Source organism: Oreochromis niloticus, linkage group LG7 (assembly GCF_001858045.2).
Source record: "Oreochromis niloticus isolate F11D_XX linkage group LG7, O_niloticus_UMD_NMBU, whole genome shotgun sequence".
Taxonomy (NCBI): Eukaryota; Metazoa; Chordata; class Actinopteri; order Cichliformes; family Cichlidae; genus Oreochromis; species Oreochromis niloticus.
The window spans coordinates 50,205,827-50,225,894 of NC_031972.2; the positions used below are offsets into that span (position 1 = coordinate 50,205,827).

Below are 20,068 nucleotides of genomic sequence, written 5' to 3' on the forward strand. Positions count from 1 at the left end.
TATATATATTTTGTGATCTGAAATACATTTTCTAGGCTACAACAATCATAACAGTGGAACGAGTAAGTCCACAGTCACTTCCCTCTTCCACTTTCACATTTACAGCAGATGCATTGAAGAAAAGATGGTGTAGCAACTTCAGTGCATGAATGTAGCCACAGACAAATCAGAAGGATTACATGACGGCCACGGCAGAGAAACTGAAGGATCATGTCATCACTAAGCTGCTTTCTATGAGTTTGTTAGCCAAGCATGGTTGCTAAATACACAGTACCAACCAAAAATGGCCCCTTGAGGCTGACTCCCAAATCAAATCAATCCCACATTAAAATTACCAACTTTACAAAAATGCATACTTTTTGTCTTCATAACAACTATATGCTGTTTTCTTGGGCTTGGGTCCTTTGATTGGCAGATGTGTTTACACAGGAAGCTTTAGCCAATAGTAGCCTGCTAGGCCTTGACTCTACTAAATTGAAGAACTAAAGTGGACCTCTTCATCTGGCCAATCCAACCTTTGATTTAATTAGGATTGCTTCTGTCTCCAAAAAACCAGCACGGTGGCTGATAAAATGCAAACGTTGCGGCTTCAAAATTAGCAGCACTACTATATACATTCTACACCTTTAATAACCACATGCTCATGGTGATCATGCATATTAGCCCAATTGAGCTGTGATGGCTAATGCTTGGTAAAAGCATGCTAGCTTTAATATTTAAAGACGCTTAATGGAGATTATTTCTACTTGATCCAATCATGATCTAGCGATAAATCTCATGGTAAAACCAGTCCAACCACCTCTTCCTATTTACAACTGAACCATGGATTTACAGAATTGTTACACCTTTATTTTATTTTTTTACTTTCACCATAACATCAGGCTGAAATGCAAATAAAACTGAAGAAAGATGCTCTCTTGTTCACTTTTTACAAACTTGTCTCATGAGATGCTTCACAGAAGAGCAGTGTTTGATTATTTTCCAAGAATCAGCAGCTTGTCCTCTGATTTTGATTTAGCCTCTTGAATGGATGAGCTGACAGTATATTTGTACTAGTTCATTTTATTTGTAGCTGTTTTGCTCCTTTATGGGAAAAGCACAGGACGATACTGACAACAACTCCACGTGGATGTTAATAAGAAATTCAAGCATTTGATCAATCATGCTTGGCATATTCATGGTCGTCTTCCAATGAAATTTAAAGTGTTGTAAATATTTGTAAAATATCCAGTTGGTCTGCTCGCGGCTGACATGAACTTCCCCCTTTTTCTTTCTGACCCGTACAGTGAGAGCGGTCTGTCTTACATCCAGGCGTGGACTGATTATTAAGCACTCATGTTTCTCATTAGGTGGATGTTAAGGGTCGTTGTTGTATTTTTGTATGACTGCAGTATTAAAAGAACATATTTATGAGTTTATATTCATACAAAATGTTTTATATGCATTTCACTGAAAGAAAGGGAACCATTGTTCTTCATGTGCTGTTTGACTGCTCTGTGCCAGATTACACTTGTATGTTTCTTTGACATGTTTTAGCCTGTTTTAAGTATTCAGCCTGAAGGGAAAGTTTGTTTCTGTGTTTCTTCTATGCCTGTGTGCTGGTTTGAAGCACAGTGTGATGCTAACAGTGTCTCTAATACTCAGTTTTAACCCTACGCCTTATGTTTTAATGCCAGTACGGCATGTTTGATTTGTGCCTGTGGTACAGAGGAAAAAAAATCCTTGTTTCTTGGAGTGCCTGTCACTACATTCAGTTAACTTATGAATAAATTCAACATGTGAAAATGACCCTTTGACTTTGACTCATTGGTTATTTAATAAATAAAGGCTCTCATGGAGTTTATGCTTATTAACACATGTACTGGGTGTGAAACAAGAAGTAATATGAAAATTTATATGAACTACTAATTGTGCACAATAATGAAAATGAATATTTAAAATGAGCTTTTTTTATGTGAAACATTGTGTCAAGTAGTTTGCACAGTGAAGTTGAAGTATATACAGCACTGCCCACTATACCATTTTTCTACATTGATTATATAACAGAAATACCCATAAAGGCAAAGTAAATGCAGATTTTATTTATGGTAAATTATTCATGAAAAGGGTTATTGTTCTTAGCCATAATGTACTTTTTCTTTAGCTTTAATTTTAATTGTATAAACTAATGTTAGGTAATTACAAAACTAGAGTAAAAAGTCTCAAGTTAATTTCACCAAGACTACACTGAGTACCCGGAGAGAACATCCCCAAGCCAGGTGGTGGAGTTGAACTCAGGACCAATAACTGTGCCACCGTTGCAACAGTTTAGTTTGAGAAATTTTGAGAAAGCTTTATAGCGTGAGATTCTGTGGCTGAGTAGCTCCTGTAGTAATGTAATGTTTGGGTGACCCACTTACAAAACAATAGATGCTAAATGAGATGAGAAGAAACTGATATCAAACTGAAAACATAATACAAATAAAAACTAATGTAAATACTTAACCATTGTTCCTCTGAATGTGATTGTTTTCTTTAGTTATTTCAGTCATTGCAAATGGATCTTTATTAAAAGTATGAGCTGTGTACATTGTCAAAACATGAATCGGAAAACTCTACTTAACAAGTGTATTTTTTTAAAGATTAGTAAAGTTGAATTTGGCGTACATGTGCTGTTAATACAAATTTATTGTTAGTATTTCCTAGTACAGGACTTCATTAAGGCCTTTACACCCATTTCAAGATGCTTTCATCTGAAGTGTAAAAAGCGCTGTTATGTTTCGCAGCTTGTTGTCGTGGGGTTATTTCGTTCGTGGGATGAAGCGCATGGCCAGGCTGTGCTCGTCTTCCACCGGCTGCTGTGACAGGTTGTTGGTCTGCTTGATGCTGCTGAGTGTGCAGCCTTGATGAGGACACACAGTGTACCGAGACAGGAGAGTGACCAGGATGGCCTTCATCATCACCATGGCGATGTGTTTGCCCACACAGGAACGAGGCCCGCAGCCAAAGGGCTGGAAGTAACGATTGGGTACCTGCCAAACAGAGAAAGTAAAGACTCGTGTGTGCATGTTTGTTTGTTTGTTAAGTTTAAACCATGAAACCTTTATTGCTGAACTCCACTCGGCTCACTTACCGTTTTTTCAAAGTTCGTGAGGTTGAACTCTTCAGGTTTGGGGAAGAATTCGGTTTTGTGCATGAGGCCAGTGTTGAGAATGATGTTGGTGCCCTTCTTGATTTTTGTGCCTGCGATGTCGTTGTCCTCCAGAGCTTTCCTCATTGTGAAATCGACCACAGGATGAAACCTCAAAGACTCGTTGATGAAGCTCTCCATCACCTTCAGGCTTTGGTAATCGATATTTTCCACGTCTTTTTCATCTGAAAATAAAAGATCTGTCAGAATACTTCTATTCACCAGAGTGAAACTGTGAATATGGAATCACTGTAAAGCTGCACTAACTCAAGATGGTGTTCATCTCCTCCACTAGCTGCAGCTCTATGTCCGGGTTCTGTTTCAGCAGCATCAGCATGAAGAAGAGGCTGATGGAAAGTGTGTCAGGGGCTGCGATCACCATCTCTAGCACACACTGCCTGACGTTATCTGCTGATAGCTCTCCGTGGTTCTGTTAAACACAATAGACGGGAATAAGAAAAGACAATCGTATCAGGGGACGACAGAAATCCCTCCAAAGAGACCGACCTGGGCGAAGATGAGCTCTGTTGCAAAGTCGAGCTCGTCGTCCAGCTTCTCGGCTTCATGAATCATCTTTTTCTTAACTTCAAGCAGGCTCTCCATTGCATCTTGCAGCTCCTGTCTGTTGGCACAAAAACCAACACAAACATTAGGTTGAAGAAATCGCAAACTACAATACTGACTTACTGTGAGGTGAGGTGTCTTACGCTGCTCTTTTATGCTTGTTGTACAGCCATCCAACCTTGAAGAATATATCTGGTTTTATTAGAACTGTTTGCCAGGTATCAAAGTAGTTGTGAATTTTCGTCAAGAAGTCTTTCTCTGAATTATTAAAAAGAACAACAAGAAAAAAATAAAAATCAGGAGATGCAGCGCCAGAGCTTATGCGTCACAATTTCTTGGAGATAGATTCCCAGAACTGCGTACTATGTACAGTAAACATGCAGCTGACCATTTAACGGCACTCTGAGGAACAGCCGGTTGGAGATGTCCAACACGATGGCTCTCAGGAGATTGAGAGCATCTACATGTCCAGAGGGGTCAGTCATGTCCTGTAAGTTGTCCAGGTGTTTGGCTGTGGAGCTCACACAGATTCCTACGGTCCTCTGCAGGCCGGGTCCAGTCAGAGCTGCACAGTAACATTCCTGAGCTCCACAGTTCAAGAAAGCAATAGTCTAACCACAGTATGTGCTGTTAGTGTGTGGTAATCTCTCACCTTTAGAAAAGTATGTTCTCACTTTTTTCCAAAGCAGGACATCACTGTTGAAAATGATACCATTTCCGTACATGCCGATGCACTCGAGTCCTTTTTTGCTGCCAAATCTGGAGGTGTAGTGGGCACTCCTCAAAACGTGGTACACTTCAGAGGACCTGCAGAAGAAACTAGGCTTTACCTTTATTCTGTCAGAAAGTTTACTGTAAAACAAGTTCAGTTTACTCTAAAAAAACAAACAAAAAAGAAACACTTGCCTGCTCAAAATCAGGGTCTCCTCTCCGTTTATCCACACCCGCACAATGCTCCCATATTTGTTGTTGTAGTAGTTACACGCTGTTCCAATCCCAGACCAGATGAATCTGCTGTAGGAGAGAATTGGACCGAGTCCTGCTAAGAAGAAAGGACCTGACAGAGAGAAATGGGTCATGATTTTGGGTGATGATAGTAGACTCCCACTTCTATTGCAAATTAGCAAGAACCTTGTCTGCTGGGTTTAATTTGAGAAAGATAGTGTATTTTTTTGGGATAGCTGCCAGGCTCTGATCTTAGTATAGAAGAGAGTGGCAAGTAAGGATGGCACTCTTTGTTCTGTGTGTAACTGTTATCTGACTTCTGCATGAACCTTTTTCATCAGTACACAGGAATTTGCACCTGGAGCTGCAAAACAGAGACTCTTTGTGATAATTTTAATAGACAAGGAACACGCTCTGTGACGGTTGAGTAAACCTTGTTTTGTCATTGATGAATTGCAGACCTCCTGTGTCTATGAGGGCCATGCTTAAAAAACAGAGGGTTTCCCTTTCTTTGTCATCAGATGCTTGCTGACTTTACTCTGTATCTGATTCCTTTGCAGTGGATGGCTAAATGATATAAAAAGACACTTTGGAGCCTTTAATTAATATGATATATAAATACTTATAGTTAGTACAGTAATTACAGTAATTACACTCTAAATACACTTCAAATTAATTATTAAAAAATCCTTACCTTGTTATTTATCCAATTCTATTATTCATCCTAAATATTTCTCTATAAAGAACATATTATTATATTATTATATCCATTATATCAACATTATCTATCTATCTATCTATCTATCTATCTATCTATCTATCTATCTATCTATCTATCTATCTATACGTATATATATACATATGTATATCTATATATATATATGTTATATATCTATATCTATATCTATATATACATAAAAAAAAATATATATATATATATATATATGTTTATATATATATATATGTGTGTGTGTGTGTGTATATATATATATGCATACATAGTTCCTTATAGGGAAATATTTGTTAGTGCCTCACCTGGTATGTGTGACTGTTTTCTTTGTCTCCAGGTGGTGAAAAGCAGCAACAACAGCAGCAGAAGAAGCAGGACAGCAGTGACTTCTGACGCTCTATCAGCCACCATGGGGCCAGCGGTGAGCTCCTCTACCGGCAGCATCCTCTCCGTTTCTCTAACCAGGTACACCCAATGGAGCACACACACACACAGTGTGTCTGCAGTCTGCGTTCAGATCTTTTAATAAGCAGCAGACAAAACAGAAGATGATCAGCCTGTGGGTAGCCTTCCTGTTTCCTCCTCTCTAATCTCCTGTGGAGTCTGTCCTTCAGTCTGGGACGTAACATAGCACTGAGCCACATTTAACCAAAATACACCCACATCAAGCTTTATCATTAACTATTAATGATAGGTTTGTAGTGTGAACCTATTCGCTGGAACGTTCAGGACAATTTGCTACACAGCAAGAACAAGACACAAGTAGGCAACGTTCTTTGTGTTACTCATGCATGAGGGACGCCTGCCTGGAGCCAAGTGTCGTTCCACCTACTTGACCTCCATCAGACTCTCAGCCAGGTTCCCCATAGCACTCCTTTTATTGTGGTTACTTGAATATGCATAGGGTCATTAACATATAACGGCTTACATGGGTATACATGTGAACAAGGAATACCCTGCCTGTGGTTTTGTAAGTGTATGTGTGTGTGTGTGTGTGTGTGTGTGTGTGTGTGTGTGTGTGTGTGTGTGTGTGTGTGTGTGTGTAAGCTGCTGACCAAAAGGGTCATAAAGCAGGAACAACATCCTAGGTCATAAAGAGGGTAACCTCCCCACACCCAATCTATGGTTCACCCTAGATAACACAGTGAAGCCATACAAAGGGCAGGAAGTTTTACCACATCAAACAGACCTTCACAAGGATGTTGCCTGTGATAAAACACTACAGCCCCCCACTCAGAACCTCGAGAATCTGGGGAGGGGAGAACAAAAGAATTCCTTTCAACACACAGTTAAAGTACAAATGGTAAGAATAAAAATGACAAACATTTAACAATTCACTCTAACATTTTGTATTACTGAAGTAGTTAGCATCAAATATACAGTAATTACAGACATCATTATGATTTTTTTTCTGGTATCATTAGACCTTATCTTACTTATTGTCTTTGCTATTTTCTAAACTATTAATACCTTTATAGTTATTTTACAATTACAGTATTTTGTCATATATCTTAAGTTTTTCACCACTGTGCTGCAGAAATTTGAATAACATGAATTTGTAGCTGTCAGACTGCATCAGAAGGACACTGATGAGCAGGGAAATGTGAGCTCATTATAAATAAATAGACTAAATAAGCAAGATGCCAGACACAGAAATGGATTTAATATTAAAGTCTAATATCAAACACAGTGTCTCAATTCAAGGTCCAAATATAAAATAAAAATATGTAGAAAATATAAATTAAAAAAAAAAAATTAACAGTCTATGTGAGAGGTTTGCTTCATAAATCTTTGTAACAAAAAAGGTTGAAGTTCTACTTACTTCTCTTTCCTCTCCTGCTCCTGTCCAACTTAGAGTACCATTTGAAGAAGTGCAGTACTTCCTCTACTGGTTTTAAAGGTGACCAGCATCCTTTGTGCAAATAAATCCAGTGTTTCAAGTGTTTATAAATCCTTTGGCTGAGCTTTCACTTTAACGGTTGCCTGGAGACATAGTCACTTGAGGGTTACAAGCACCATGGCAGAGGAGTGAACCTGAGACACAGCAGTGCACGTCTGAACCACAAAGCAGTTTCCAGCAGAATAAAGGAGGTGCTTTTTATTCATAAGAATGGAGAACCTGCAAGGCTTTCACTGGTTGTGCTCTGCATTAGTGTTTAGATGGCCTTACTTCACATTTAGCTTTGTTGCACCCAGAGAAACCCCACTGTCCAATTCATCAACCCGGGAGGCTTTTGAAAGGGAAATTAATTAGCTGGGTCAGACTGACCTGTGACAAAGGAGGCAAGGACTTACTCAGGAGTTCAAAAAGGAAAAAGAAGAATTAAAAAATGTCATAATTATATTCTTAAAAGCTCAGTTTTAATAATTTAATCTAAAAGTGCTGTCAAAGCGATTGATTGCATGTTAGTTAGTCCAGTGTAAGAAACCATAGTTGCAAACTTGAAAGGAAAAAACACTGTTCATGGAAAGGTTTTGTGAATGAGCTGGCTTTCATGCTTGGTACCTGTGAATAGCTGGTATGCCCTGTTTAAAGATACTGGCCACACATCTAGGGGTGGATGTGTTGGTCTTGCTCTGAAATTAGCAATAGAAGCTACACTGACCTCTTCCCCCCACCCACCAAAAAAAGCATCAAATCAATACAAGTGGAAAAAAATATGTAACGTTGCCTATTTATGAAACTTTCAATTTCGAAATTCATATTGCAATGAATAGAAAAAAACAAAACCCTTTCATAAAAAGGATATTCTGACACCCACGCACGTACATCCGCACACTCGCAGACATTTGCTGAAAGCTCTCTGAAAGTTCTTTTGTAGATCCCAACAATGTGTCCCTTGTTCCCAGCTTATTTATTCCACTTCCATGTAATTTTGAGTAGGACAGGCTAGTGAAAATGCTGAGGAAAAGAGGCACCAGAATGATGGGAAGCCCTGCGCTGTCTGTGTCATTCTGGAAATATGTCCATTAGCTGCATTTAAATCATGCAAGCCTACAGATTTCAACAGTCTTGCAGATGTTTGTTATTATGCAATGCATCACGTGTCTCTCTCTCTCTGTAGTTCCAGGCAGATTTTGACATGTTTATTCCTCTCCAACAGCTCTACTGTGGTTTCTCTCTGACGTGTCATCTGCTGGCAGGTGTTCAGAAATGTGCTGTATGTGCTTCTGAATTACACAGCCCGGATCACTGTGCAGCAGAGGACCAAGGAACGGGGCACAAACATGAAAGAGGGAAGTGGCGTTTCTCCCATGTGGAAAGTGTTGCTGGTGGGGATGTGCGTGCTGCTGCTCCTGAGCACGGCAGGTTTAGTGTTTCTGCTGTTTCGGCAGAAAGAGTTGGCAGACGAGCTGTTTAGGCTGGAGTCCCAGTTGCAGGAGCTGACAGAGAGCTGCAGGTTGCGGGCGGGAATCCTGCCCATCGACCCCGGAGAGGCCCGAGAGTTCAGGAAGCTCCACCGCCGCAGGAGAAACCAGGAAGAAGATCCAACGCAAAGCCAAGATCAGAAGGATATGCTGATGCTCATGACATACTCTATGGTTCCTGTAAGACACCGGCATGCTTGGATGTTTCTGTAGGACTGTGAATACTAATGCTACATGTTGTTTGCTCTATTATGACAAAAACTGAGTTATGAATCTCTGAATATATATTATGAAACTGAAGAGAGGAGGAAATTTTTATTTTTCAAGAGTTTGCTGTCATCTTTAATACGATTATGTGAGGCATCTCCTTGCAATCCAAGGAATCCAGGAGTCTGTTGTAGCCATTAACAAATTTCTGTTTTTGAGTGCTTCCTGGAAAAGTACTTTGTGCAGTGGAGTGTGACTGCTCCTCCCTCGGCTCCACTTTCTTCCACTACAAACTGGCATTTCTTCAAAGCCGTGCTACTGTATACTTCGTGAGGGAGCCGGGTCTGCACATTGTTTTCATTATCAATTACTCTTCACTTTCAGTTTGTTTCATCTAAAGCCTAAAGATTAAAAAAACAGCAGAGATTTAAGAAGCTGGAGTGAGAAAATTTTAGGGATTTTAGTTGTTGTTGTTATAATCTAACTGCTTCAGCTCTGTTAACGAGAACGATTCTTTTGCTGGATTTTGGGAGTAAACACTGTTACATTTTTAGGTGTGACACAACCGGTTTTGCTGAACATGGCAAAAGATTAAAATATAGACCTTTAGAAAACACCCTGTGCTTTCTGTGTTAACAGGGCCTACTTAAAATGGCCCTATATGTGGTTAACTTGCACCTAAATCAAAACTTTCCTCATGCCTGTCTTTTTCTTTTTTCAGGTCAAAGCCTTCACAGACATGTGCAGGAGCTCCAAAGGAATTTGTTTAACAGGTGCACGTCATAAAAACATGCATCTCCACAGTTTTCATTTGCATATTTACTGCCCTTAGTTGTTGTTTTTTTTTAAATATGTGAACTGTTTTTTCCTTTCCAGGCCCACCTGGACCGCCAGGTAAAAACTGAAATTTTAATTTACTGAGTAAATTTACTCAAATTATGCTAAATTCCAACTGCATTACAAAGTGTTTTTGTTCTGTCAGGTGAACCCGGTTCACCTGGACCAGCGGGTCCACCGGGGCCAGAGGGGAGACGAGGAAGAAAAGGTGAGAACTTTTATATGTCTAAGAAATCTGAGAACCCATCTCCTCTCCCATTCAGCGAAAAGCTGTATGAAAAAAAAACATTTGGAGAACAGAAGCTTCTCATGCATTTCAAACAGTCTTTTATTGTTCCTGCTGTGATTGCACAACACGAGCATCCCACTCACTGTCTGCAAGAAACTTGTATTTAGCTGCCACATAGCTGTTTACTGCAGTGGGATAAGTGTTTGCTGTGCTGATTAGCACTGATTAGCCCAAATTATAGTATTTTTGTTGTTTTGAAACTGAAAATCGCAGTGTGGGCAAAGTTTTTTTTTTTTTTAACTTTCACTCATTCACTGTATTGTTTTAACAACTCTGCATGGCTTAAACTCACTGAGATTTAGAAAAGATTTAGGTTTTTGAACTAACATGAAGCTCTTGATGAATACTCAAGGAGCCTGACATTACCTTAACAGACTTGTGTTTTGCCACACTGTTAACTGTTATTGGTTCCTTTTCCTTCCTTCAACTCTTCAGTCTTTTTGTGATGTGCGAAACATATGCTCAGTAGGGCTAATCCTTACTTCTCTTTTCTGAACTGAGTAGCTTTTCTCATTTTTCAGGCCTGCTTCCAGAACAAAATAACTGGGTGTGCATCACAGGTTAATGAGGGTGATCTCTGCCCATACAGCTCACTAGAGCTACCTGAAAAACCCAGTGTTCTAATTTCCATCAAAAAAACACACCTTTATTGTGTCTTGTGTCCTGTCTCCCTCCACTCACTCCCCAACCAGTTATGGCAGATGGCTGCCACTCCCGAGCCTGGCTTCCTGTTAAAAGGTCGTTTTTCTTTCCCACTGTCCCCAAGTGCTTGCTCATATCACCTCGATTGCGGTTGTTGGTTGTTGTGATTTAATGGTATAAAAATTAAATTTAACTGAATTGAATACATTTGAGGCATCACAAGTCATTATTAAGGGTTATATATCAACAATTAATAGAGTAAAATGGCCTGTATTTGTATAGCGCCTTACTAGTCCCTAAGGACCCCAAAGCGCTTTACATATCCAGTCATCCACCCATTCACGCACACATTCACACACTGGTGATGGCAAGCTACATTGTAGCCACAGCCACCCTGGGGCGCACTGACAGAGGCGAGGCTGCCGGACACTGGTGCCACCGGGCCCTCTGACCACCACCAGTAGGCAACGGGTGAAGTGTCTTGCCCAAGGACACAACGACCAAGACTGTCCAAGCCGGGGCTCGAACCGGCAGTCTTCCAATTGCAAGGCGAGCTCCCAACTCTTGAGCCACGATCGCCCCCACGAGTAGCCCACATCACGGCATTCCTTGTTCTTTTATTGTTTTTGTTACTTCTGTGCCAGATTCCTGTACTTACCTTATACCTTATAACAGGATGCAGCTGGTCTAAAACTCTGCAGCAAGAGTACTTACAGGGAGTAGAGAGAGAGGTGATATTTCTGTAATAATAACGTCTTTTCATTAGTTTCCCGTTAAATCTAGAACTGAATTACAATCCTGCTCAATCACACTCTGACACGTTATAGAGCTCATGGTGCCATATTATGTAGATAGCACTAGAGGGCAGACTTACTTCTGATCCTCACATTTTCAGCATTTCAGTGGGAGGCAGAGCCATCAGATATCATGCTGCTCTCCTTTGAAACCAGCTCCCAGTTTGGGTTTGTGAGGCAGACACCATCTCTACTTTCAAGATTAGTTTTAAAACTGTTCTTTTTGATAAAGCCTGTAGTTAGGGCTGAATCAGGTGACCCTGAACCATCACTTAGATCAAAGGGCCACGAACATTGCATGCCATTAACTCCGTGTGCTTTCAGCAGAAGTCTCTGGCTCTGGAGCTGAATGTTTCTGACTCAGCCAACCTCCTTTGTTTTAATTGTCTCCTTGACCTATTTTCTCCTCTCTCCCTTTAACCCAACCAGTCAAGGCTGATGGGTGCTCTCCATAAGTGTGGCCCAGGCCTTACAATGTAAAAATAGTCTGAGATGATTTATGTTTTGACTTTTCACTATATAAATATAATTGGTTTAATCTTAAAGAGTCTATGTTAGCAGTATTGTAATTAGGTCTGTTTTGCACATCATATTTCTAATCATCTGTGTACATAAAGGTCTTCCTGGTCCACCTGGTCCACCCTGCTCCGCCTGTTGTTCCAGTGACGTGAAAAACAAGATTACTGAAGGAAGTATTCGTCAAATTCACGCATGGAGAGGTAGGAATAATGCCACAATAAACCAGAGGACCAAGGACCGCAAACATGATAAGAAAACTGAGTGATCATTCAAAAACAACAGTGTTGACTGACCTGAAGAGTGTTTAGTCGCTTTTGTTCACTGTATATTTGATTAGTAGTAGTTAAAAATCACTTGTTTGTCCACCATGATATTAAGCAGTGTAACATACACAGTTTTAGTTGTTTTACCACAAAGTTAAATCTTTTCCCGTCTCTCCTCACAAATCAGACTGGTCAAAGGCATGATTAATGCCAAGATTTTAAAAGCACAGGAGCCATTCTCCTACAGAAACAAGATTTAAGACTGTTTTTTAGATTTTAATTTAAACTCTTTAAATGTCTGGATTTGTTTCAGGCATGCTGACCTTAAAGATAAGTTCCCGACACACTGGTCATAGAGGTGTCCATTAGCCTGATCGACAACCATCCATTCATTCATCCATCTTCTGATTGTTTAGGGTTAGAGCAGGGCTAGAGTCAGAGTCAGGGTGATCACTGATGATGACTTAGACCTCACAGGGTTAAAATTAGAAGCTAATGAAGCAACATAGAAAACAACAAGTTGCCAAGTATATATGTACGTCTGTATGGGTAGATGGATGGTGTGTGCTTTTTAATTGCTCTAAGATAAGGGTAGCAATTTATGTCCCTTTTTTTTCTTCACAGAATCACCGACACCACGTCCAGCTGGTAACACCACTAATGTTTTGAATGTTAGTGGCACAAATATAAAATTAGGTTAGTTACCACTGTGAGCGATAAGGAGTCTTGTTTGGCAGACTAATATTTGACTAAGAAAGAGCATCAAACTCAACATCTTTTATTTCCTAGATTTTGGTTCTTTTTATCCAAACCACAGCCAAGACGCCTTCAATGATACCAAAAAAGAAAATGTCACAGAGGTCCCAGCAGGCGAGAGGTCCCAATCATCAGCAGGTAAGAAGTGCTAAACTATAATGACAGTGAGCGCAGCCACGATCATTTGTTTTTTGTGTCACAACTGAAAATGCTACAGAATTGTAAATGTCTCCTTTTATCCTCCAGGCCTGCTGAGTGTAGCCTTAGGCAACAACAGCGACTCCTTCAGAAATGTTACTGTTACTACAGTGGAAAGTGGTAAGAAAATGAAGTATGCTGTGTGTGCTCTCAGTAATGCCACATCACTTCAGAACACAAATAAAAATGGTTGAATAATTGCATTTCCCTCTCAATTAAGCCTCAAATGGGATCTTTTATGCTCATTTCCATTTTGGCTCAAAAGGATTTGAAACTTTGGCCACATATACAGTATAATACTGTATCTGGATTCATATAAAACATTTATGGTTATGCTGATCATGTTTCTTTTCTGCAGAGTGGGTATCACCTCACCCAGATTACCAAAGTGACAACCTGACTGAAATCAATCCAGAAAATGTTACAGAAGCACCAATGAATTTATTAGCAGGTTAATATTGATACTCATTCATTGTACAAGCAAATCTTTATTTCCCACTATACTCATTGTATTGGATTTCCTCTTTAATTCCACAGTGTTACCGACACCAGGTGAGCCTCATGATGCTAGAAATGCTGTCTCTGAGGAACCATTAGACACATATTTGAAAGCTGGTAAGAAACCATTTGAGTGTCGGAGTGTCTCTGCTAAGATATTTAAGAGACGGCTGAATGTTTTATAACTAATGTTAACAAATTCATATAGATTTCTACAAACTAGACATTTACTATCACCTAATAACTGGAAACACTAAAACTGTTGAATTATGTGATTTTAAATTACACACGATATGCCATAAAGATTGTTTGCTGTTTGAAATAAACCAGCAAGTTTCTTCTACGATTATGGTAAAGTGTGTGTCCAATCGTCCAGTGACATCTTCTACGTTCCTTCTGCAGAATCACCAACAGCACATCCAGCTGAAAACTTCATAGATGCTTTGAATGTCTCTGACTCTGAGAAACTGGACAATAAGACAGAATCAGGTAAATGATCAAGACCATAAAACCTAAATTTGAATATATGAAAAATGTATTTAAACCCCACAGTTTAAACCCCCCCCAAAACATTCTAGAGCATTCACCGTTTTATGAAGATTACAGCTACAGCACAGCGATTCTTACAGACCCCGAAGTCATCACAAAGGCAGCAGGAAAATTAACAGGTATTAAACTCTAAAACATCCTCTTTTTGTCTCTTTGGAAGTGCTTTCACTGTATAGGCCCCAGTGATGGAGATCTAAACAGTGCTGCATTTAACAACAGTAAAAACAGGTGTGTTTTTAAAATGCTCCTGTTCTAAGTGTATAGGCTCATAATTGGTTTGATTAGTTTTACTGGCTGCAGATACATTACTCGCTCACAATCGTTCACAAGCTGACGTTAAAACTGACTAACAGACTGTATACTAATATCTTTTAGACGTCTTTGAATACTTACCTTAGTTATATAGTATTATATTATCATTTCATATTTTTAATCCATACTTATTTACTTCATTTGCTTTCAGATTGTTTTTTAAAACTTGTTTTTAATCCTAATTTGATCATACTGTATTCTATGTTACTGAGCTCTATTTATTTAAGCTACTTAATCATGTCTGCTGTGTTTAACTTGATTTTAAATTCTATGAAAAAAGATTTTCCCAATTTTGGGATAAAACTAAAATGCAAGTTAAATTTTTCCTAAGAATGGGAAACTGTTTAAAATATTTGCAGCAGAGTATGAATTTGAGCTCCAAATTGAAGCAATTAACTATTCAAATATATAATTTTTCTAATGTGTGCACCAACTTCTCTTTTTTTCTGAAGAATCACCAACAGATCGTCCAGCTGCAAACACCAGAGGAAGTATGAACATTTCTAACCCCGAGAAACTTCTGACACAAACACAAAAAATTCACCAGGACTAATTAATGACAACATTTTAATTTCTCTAGACACAAAACCATTTATGCACAACTTTAATGATACCAACACTGAAAATGTTACAAATGGACCAGTACAATTATTACCAGGTAATAAGTCTTGTGCTTTGAATTATTAACTGCACGTCCTCCTCTTGTTGTGCTTGGTATGGAAAGAAGAAGTGTTGAACTTTGTTGTCTTCACAGCTCCACCTGATGCAGATATAAACAGTGACTCCTCTAATGGCAGCAAAACTTTCATTAAAGCAACCCTGAAAACGGGTAAATTCACGCTGTTTAAAGTTCAATGATGTTTTATGTTTCTGTAGTAAATGTTTTGGGGTGGTAAGAGCTTTATCTCTTAAACATCATTAAATATGAAAATATGTAGTTTAGGGTTTTTATTTTTTATCTCATGAACAGTGGGAGAAATTTAACCAGGAGTGAGAAACCAATTTTTAAATATTACTTGTATGCAAATCTAATGTGTGCAGCAAAGACTGTAGTTACATCTTGTGTTTCTTCCTGAAGAATCACCAACAGTGTATCCTCTTCAGAAAACCACCACAGATGCTTTGAATGTCTCTGAATCTGAGAAACATCTGGGCATGAAAGTGAAAACTGGTAAATCGACAAAGACTGCAAAGGCAAACCTAAGTTTGAATATATTAAAAAACAAAATTCAACCTAATACTTATTTTTTAATATCATAGAACCAGTAACATTTGATGAGGATGAAAGCCAGGGGACCTTGAATGATACAGAAACTAAAGGACCAGTAATGATGTTAACAGGTATGAAATCATTGCTTTGGATTATGAAATATCCTCTTTTACTTTGGATATTATTAATAACAAATTGCTGAACTTAATCATTTCACTCTAATCCTGAATAAATATCCAAAATGGTGCCCGAGCTGCTGATAAAATCAGGAGCTATGCTGACTCAAGGTTCAATATTTAGCTAAACCTTAAATATCTTAACCTTTTACATTCAGTGACAGGAAGCTCAAGCTTATAAGGACTGGTTGATTCTAGTTGGTGTGCCAGCTCTTCTAGTAAAAGTTTTCTTTCTTTTTGTAGAATCACCAACAGAACATTCAGCAGAAAACTCCAGAGGTGCTTTGAATGTTTCTGACTCTGAGAAACTTTCAGATGCAACAACAGAACTTGGTAAACCTCAAATGAGACAAACCTCAGTTTGACTATATACAGAGAAAATGCTAAAGCCAATTTTTTTTTTTCTTTAAATTTTCCAGAGTCCTTAAATTTGGATCAAAATGACAGCCAGGGCTCCTGGAATGATACCGACACTGCAAATGTCACAGAGGGGCCAGTAAGAGTATTAATAGGTAGGAAATCATCTACTTTGAATGGTTAAGTTACTTCTTTCATAATAAAAGTTCTGAACGTGGTTGCAATTTCACTCTGCAGCCCGACATGATGCCAACATAAAGAGTGATACATTTAATGGCAGGAGAACCATCATTAAAACAAGCACAATAGCAGGTAAAAACTGCCACACTGGATCTGATTATGGTTATACTGTTTATATGTGGACTAACTCATTCATATCTTTGTATCTACAGTAACACCAACACCACATACAGCTGAAAACACCAGAGATGCTTTTACTGTTCCTGGTTCTAAAAAGGATGCAGACAAAACAGTAGAACCTGGTAAAACATTAAGACACTAGAGATAAACCGAAGTCTAAATATATGAAAAAAGGAGGAAAAAAAAACAAGAGAGTAAGCACTCTACTTTGTTTTCTAGAGCTAAAATCAGCTGATAAAGATGTTGCCTTCAATGTTGCTAAACGAAATGCTACAGAGGCACCAGTGACACGATTTATAGGTAAGACTAACACACTCGTTATGAACGTTACTCTCATAGCGTTATTTATTTATATGGAATATTTCATGCTATTTATATTGGAGTCTTGATTTTTGCTGGAACATTTGGATGGTATGGTTAGAAATTTATGTAAACACCATGTGACAGCATGGATCTTTGGGCCCCTTAGTACGAGTTGAACATCATTAAACACCACGGCCTACCCGAGTATTATTGCTGATCATGTCCATGTGCTTATGACCACAGTGTACACATCTTCTGAATGGCTGCTTCTAGCAAACTGGTTAATTGACATGACTCAAATGGGCTCCACATTCACCAGAACTCAATCCAATGGAGCACGACTGGGATATGTTGGGTGGGAGGTTCATATTATGGATATGCAGCTGACAAATTTGCAGCAACTGTGTGTTGCTATCATATCAATATGGACCAAAATCTCTGAGTGTTGTTTACAACGCCTTGTTGAATCTATGCCAAAAAAAAAAAAAAAAATCAGAGGCGTGAAGGAAAAAGAGTAGGTTGTGCCTAATATGGTGTTTTTTAAACTATAACATCATTAGAATCTCTATACACTCTTTCATTTTTTTTCCAATTTAAAGGTTCACTTTCTGAAGAACTGGATAAAAACAGAGACGCTTTCAATAACAGTGGAAACATCAACGATAAACCCATGACAACTGGTGAGAAATGGCCACGTGTCCCATATTTGACCTCAATACTGACACTTCACTTTGTTGCAAGGCTCAATAAAAAATAGTATTGATAATTTATAGTCACCTCACACAAAAATACAAAGTAATGATCACTTGCTATGACTCAAACATCATAAATATTTACATTAAACATAATCTTTCATTTTTTTTTCAGATTCTTCAAATAAGCTCTGGTCTGATAATAAGATCAGTGTGACCACCGGTGACAAATCAACAGGAAGTGGTTAGAGACTTGCTAAATTGAGCTTCAAATCATGCCATTATCTAATTATCTTCTACTGTATAGTTTACTGAAATACAAAAGTGTGTGTGTTTTTTTTGTTTAGAGTGTATTATTAAAAGCATAAAATGCTCAGAGAAGCCCACTGAAATGGAAAGCACCTATGGAGCCTGGATGTCAGACGCGTCGCAGCTGGATGAAGATCGGTACTGGCTGGCCGATCATTTTTCAGGTGACTTACACAACATCCATGAATTCTCACTTCATAACAGACTTTTGAGAGTTATTTGATTGGATTTAATGCGAAAACTTTTGTCACCAGGTCGACATTTGCAGGAGTATCACGACCTTTCAACACTGCAAAACCCTGAAAACACTACAGACACCAAGAGGTTCTACCAGGGGTGTGGCCATGTTGTTTATAAAGGATCATTTTACTACCACAACGGTGGAAAAAACAGACTTATAAAGTAAGTGCTTGTAGTAAACATCTGCACCTGTCTTGAGGCGTTTGATGCTTCCAACATTTATTTAATGGTCAATATTTTTAATTTTTACAGATTTGGTCTGAAAAAGAAGATAACGCAGATTCTGACCATGCCAGACACCAGATATCACAACCTGAATTATCTTTTTCGAAACTCAAAGACATACTTCAAGTTTGCTGTGGATGAAAGTGGACTGTGGGTCATCTTTGCCTCAAACGCAGATGACAGCACACTGGTCGCAAAGCTCAACGATGACACATTCTCTATAGAGTCTGTCATAAACACCACCTACCCGACGGCTAAAGCAGGAAATGCTTTCATTGTGTGTGGGGTGCTGTATTTTACAGATGACAAAGACAGAAGGGTGACATATGCCTATGATTTAAAGAAAGAGAGTCCTGTGGATGCAGGTTTTGATATAAGATCAGGTAATGGAATCTTGGCTATGCTGTCGTACTATCCCAACAAAAAGCTTTTGTACGTGTGGGACAACAAAAGTGTGAATACCTGCAGAGTTAAATTCAAAAAGACCTAAAAATAAATAATCAAACTCTATGACATCATGCAGTTGGATTCACAAAGCATTGTATGGTTTAGTTTTGTCACAATATACAGGTAAATAATTGCGCAATTTTTCTTTTTGTGTGCTTTTCAGTTTAGTTTGTAAAAAACAACCAAAAACCAAAGACCAATAGTATTCATAGCAACGTATATTTTTGTATTTTTCTGTAGACCGACTTCAGTACTGAAAGTCTTATAATCTGGTCAAATAAAAGGTGTGTGAGACCTCTTTAAAAATAATCAGGTTCTGCTGTGTCAACATGATGTTTAGCATTTTTCACTTCTCTCGAGAGCCTGCCTTAATGAGTATGTGGATGTGACAAAGCTATCTGAATACATGAAGGTGGTGTACAGGTGGTGGTGGACGGCAGAAGCTCACAATCCAAGTTTTGTCCAGGAGCCTTAAGAGATGACACACTGGAACAGCTAACTCTGCGGCTGGGTTGAGACATTTGAAATCAGACTTTCAGTGTACATTTATATGAGTAGTTTTTGTTTGCATGTCTTACTTTGTACAACTGACTGGGAGAAAAGTTGTAACCTTACACATACACTCATTGGCTAATTTTTAGGTACACTTTGCTAGTACCGGGCTGGACCTCCTTTTGCTTTCAGAACTGCCTTAATTACCATACAAATGTTGCAGTATAAACTAAGAACCATTAAATCAGGTAATGTTTGTTCAGAACTTCTGTTGTTTAATTTTGGTGAGCATTTGTGAATTCAATGTAGACAGGAGAGGCAGTCTTGAGTGTTATGTTAACACAAGTGATGTCAAACCTATAGCCCATATTTCTGAGAGTATTCTTCATTTCTTTCTTTGTTTAAAGTTACATGCATTAAAATGTCAAACTACCTCTCATGAGTACCAAGGCTTTGTTAAACTTCTAGATAATAATGCATACTGAATCTGAACTGAGCCTATCAAATAACAAAGTGTGACTGAAACGACTGTTAACAGGTTACAATGCTAGAGGTGTTATGTCCCTTAACTACCAAACGCAACTTAATTTCACAATATCTTTGTTAACATTGCATA

General features: G+C 38.6%; 2 protein-coding genes across 5 annotated transcripts; one reads left to right on the forward strand and one right to left on the reverse strand.

Moving 5' to 3' along the window:
- Positions 1–2,526: 2,526 nt before the first annotated feature.
- On the reverse strand, positions 2,527–7,374 carry cyp19a1b (cytochrome P450, family 19, subfamily A, polypeptide 1b). Of its 2 annotated transcripts, XM_005450809.4 has the most exons (10): positions 7,231–7,374; positions 5,714–5,927; positions 4,640–4,790; positions 4,386–4,540; positions 4,122–4,298; positions 3,877–3,991; positions 3,677–3,791; positions 3,437–3,599; positions 3,113–3,354; positions 2,527–3,011 (listed from the first exon to the last, which is right to left on the reverse strand). In XM_005450809.4, the coding sequence occupies exons 2-10, from the start codon at positions 5,850–5,852 to the stop codon at positions 2,781–2,783; spliced, it is 1,488 nt and encodes a 495-aa protein (XP_005450866.1). In that variant the 5' UTR covers positions 5,853–5,927; positions 7,231–7,374; the 3' UTR covers positions 2,527–2,780.
- A 239-nt stretch (positions 7,375–7,613) lies between these two features.
- On the forward strand, positions 7,614–19,885 carry LOC100693335 (uncharacterized). Of its 3 annotated transcripts, none has more exons than XM_003443944.5 (27): positions 7,614–8,957; positions 9,706–9,757; positions 9,861–9,878; positions 9,967–10,029; positions 12,164–12,265; positions 12,953–13,024; positions 13,118–13,222; positions 13,331–13,402; positions 13,641–13,733; positions 13,820–13,897; positions 14,183–14,269; positions 14,359–14,448; positions 15,094–15,132; positions 15,222–15,299; positions 15,396–15,470; positions 15,720–15,812; positions 15,902–15,982; positions 16,271–16,360; positions 16,447–16,539; positions 16,622–16,696; positions 16,777–16,866; positions 16,964–17,044; positions 17,647–17,727; positions 17,915–17,983; positions 18,087–18,212; positions 18,303–18,450; positions 18,541–19,885. In XM_003443944.5, exons 1-27 carry the CDS (start codon positions 8,637–8,639, stop codon positions 19,001–19,003), a joined length of 2,835 nt encoding a protein of 944 aa, XP_003443992.2. In that variant the 5' UTR covers positions 7,614–8,636; the 3' UTR covers positions 19,004–19,885. The 3 variants fall into 3 exon arrangements, with proteins under 3 accessions (XP_003443992.2, XP_019217242.1, XP_005450903.1); XM_005450846.4 differs by lacking the exon at positions 7,614–8,957 and adding an exon at positions 9,009–9,326; XM_019361697.2 differs by lacking the exon at positions 16,271–16,360.
- Positions 19,886–20,068: the final 183 nt, after the last annotated feature.

What these genes read in the sequence shown, in the direction of transcription:
- cyp19a1b (XM_005450809.4), bottom strand. Translation starts at nt 5,852, where the DNA reads ATGCTGCCGGTAGAGGAGCTCACCGCTGGCCCCATGGTGGCTGATAGA. An exon ending in AAAACAGTCACACATACCAG is followed by an intron (nt 4,791 to 5,713) that starts GTGAGGCACTAA and finishes TCTCTCTGTCAG; the next exon opens with GTCCTTTCTTCTTAGCAGGA. An exon ending in TCACGAACTTTGAAAAAACG is followed by an intron (nt 3,012 to 3,112) that starts GTAAGTGAGCCG and finishes TCTGTTTGGCAG; the next exon opens with GTACCCAATCGTTACTTCCA.
- LOC100693335 (XM_003443944.5), top strand. Translation starts at nt 8,637, where the DNA reads ATGAAAGAGGGAAGTGGCGTTTCTCCCATGTGGAAAGTGTTGCTGGTG. An exon ending in CGATAAACCCATGACAACTG is followed by an intron (nt 17,728 to 17,914) that starts GTGAGAAATGGC and finishes TTTTTTTTTCAG; the next exon opens with ATTCTTCAAATAAGCTCTGG. An exon ending in TGACAAATCAACAGGAAGTG is followed by an intron (nt 17,984 to 18,086) that starts GTTAGAGACTTG and finishes TTTTTTGTTTAG; the next exon opens with AGTGTATTATTAAAAGCATA.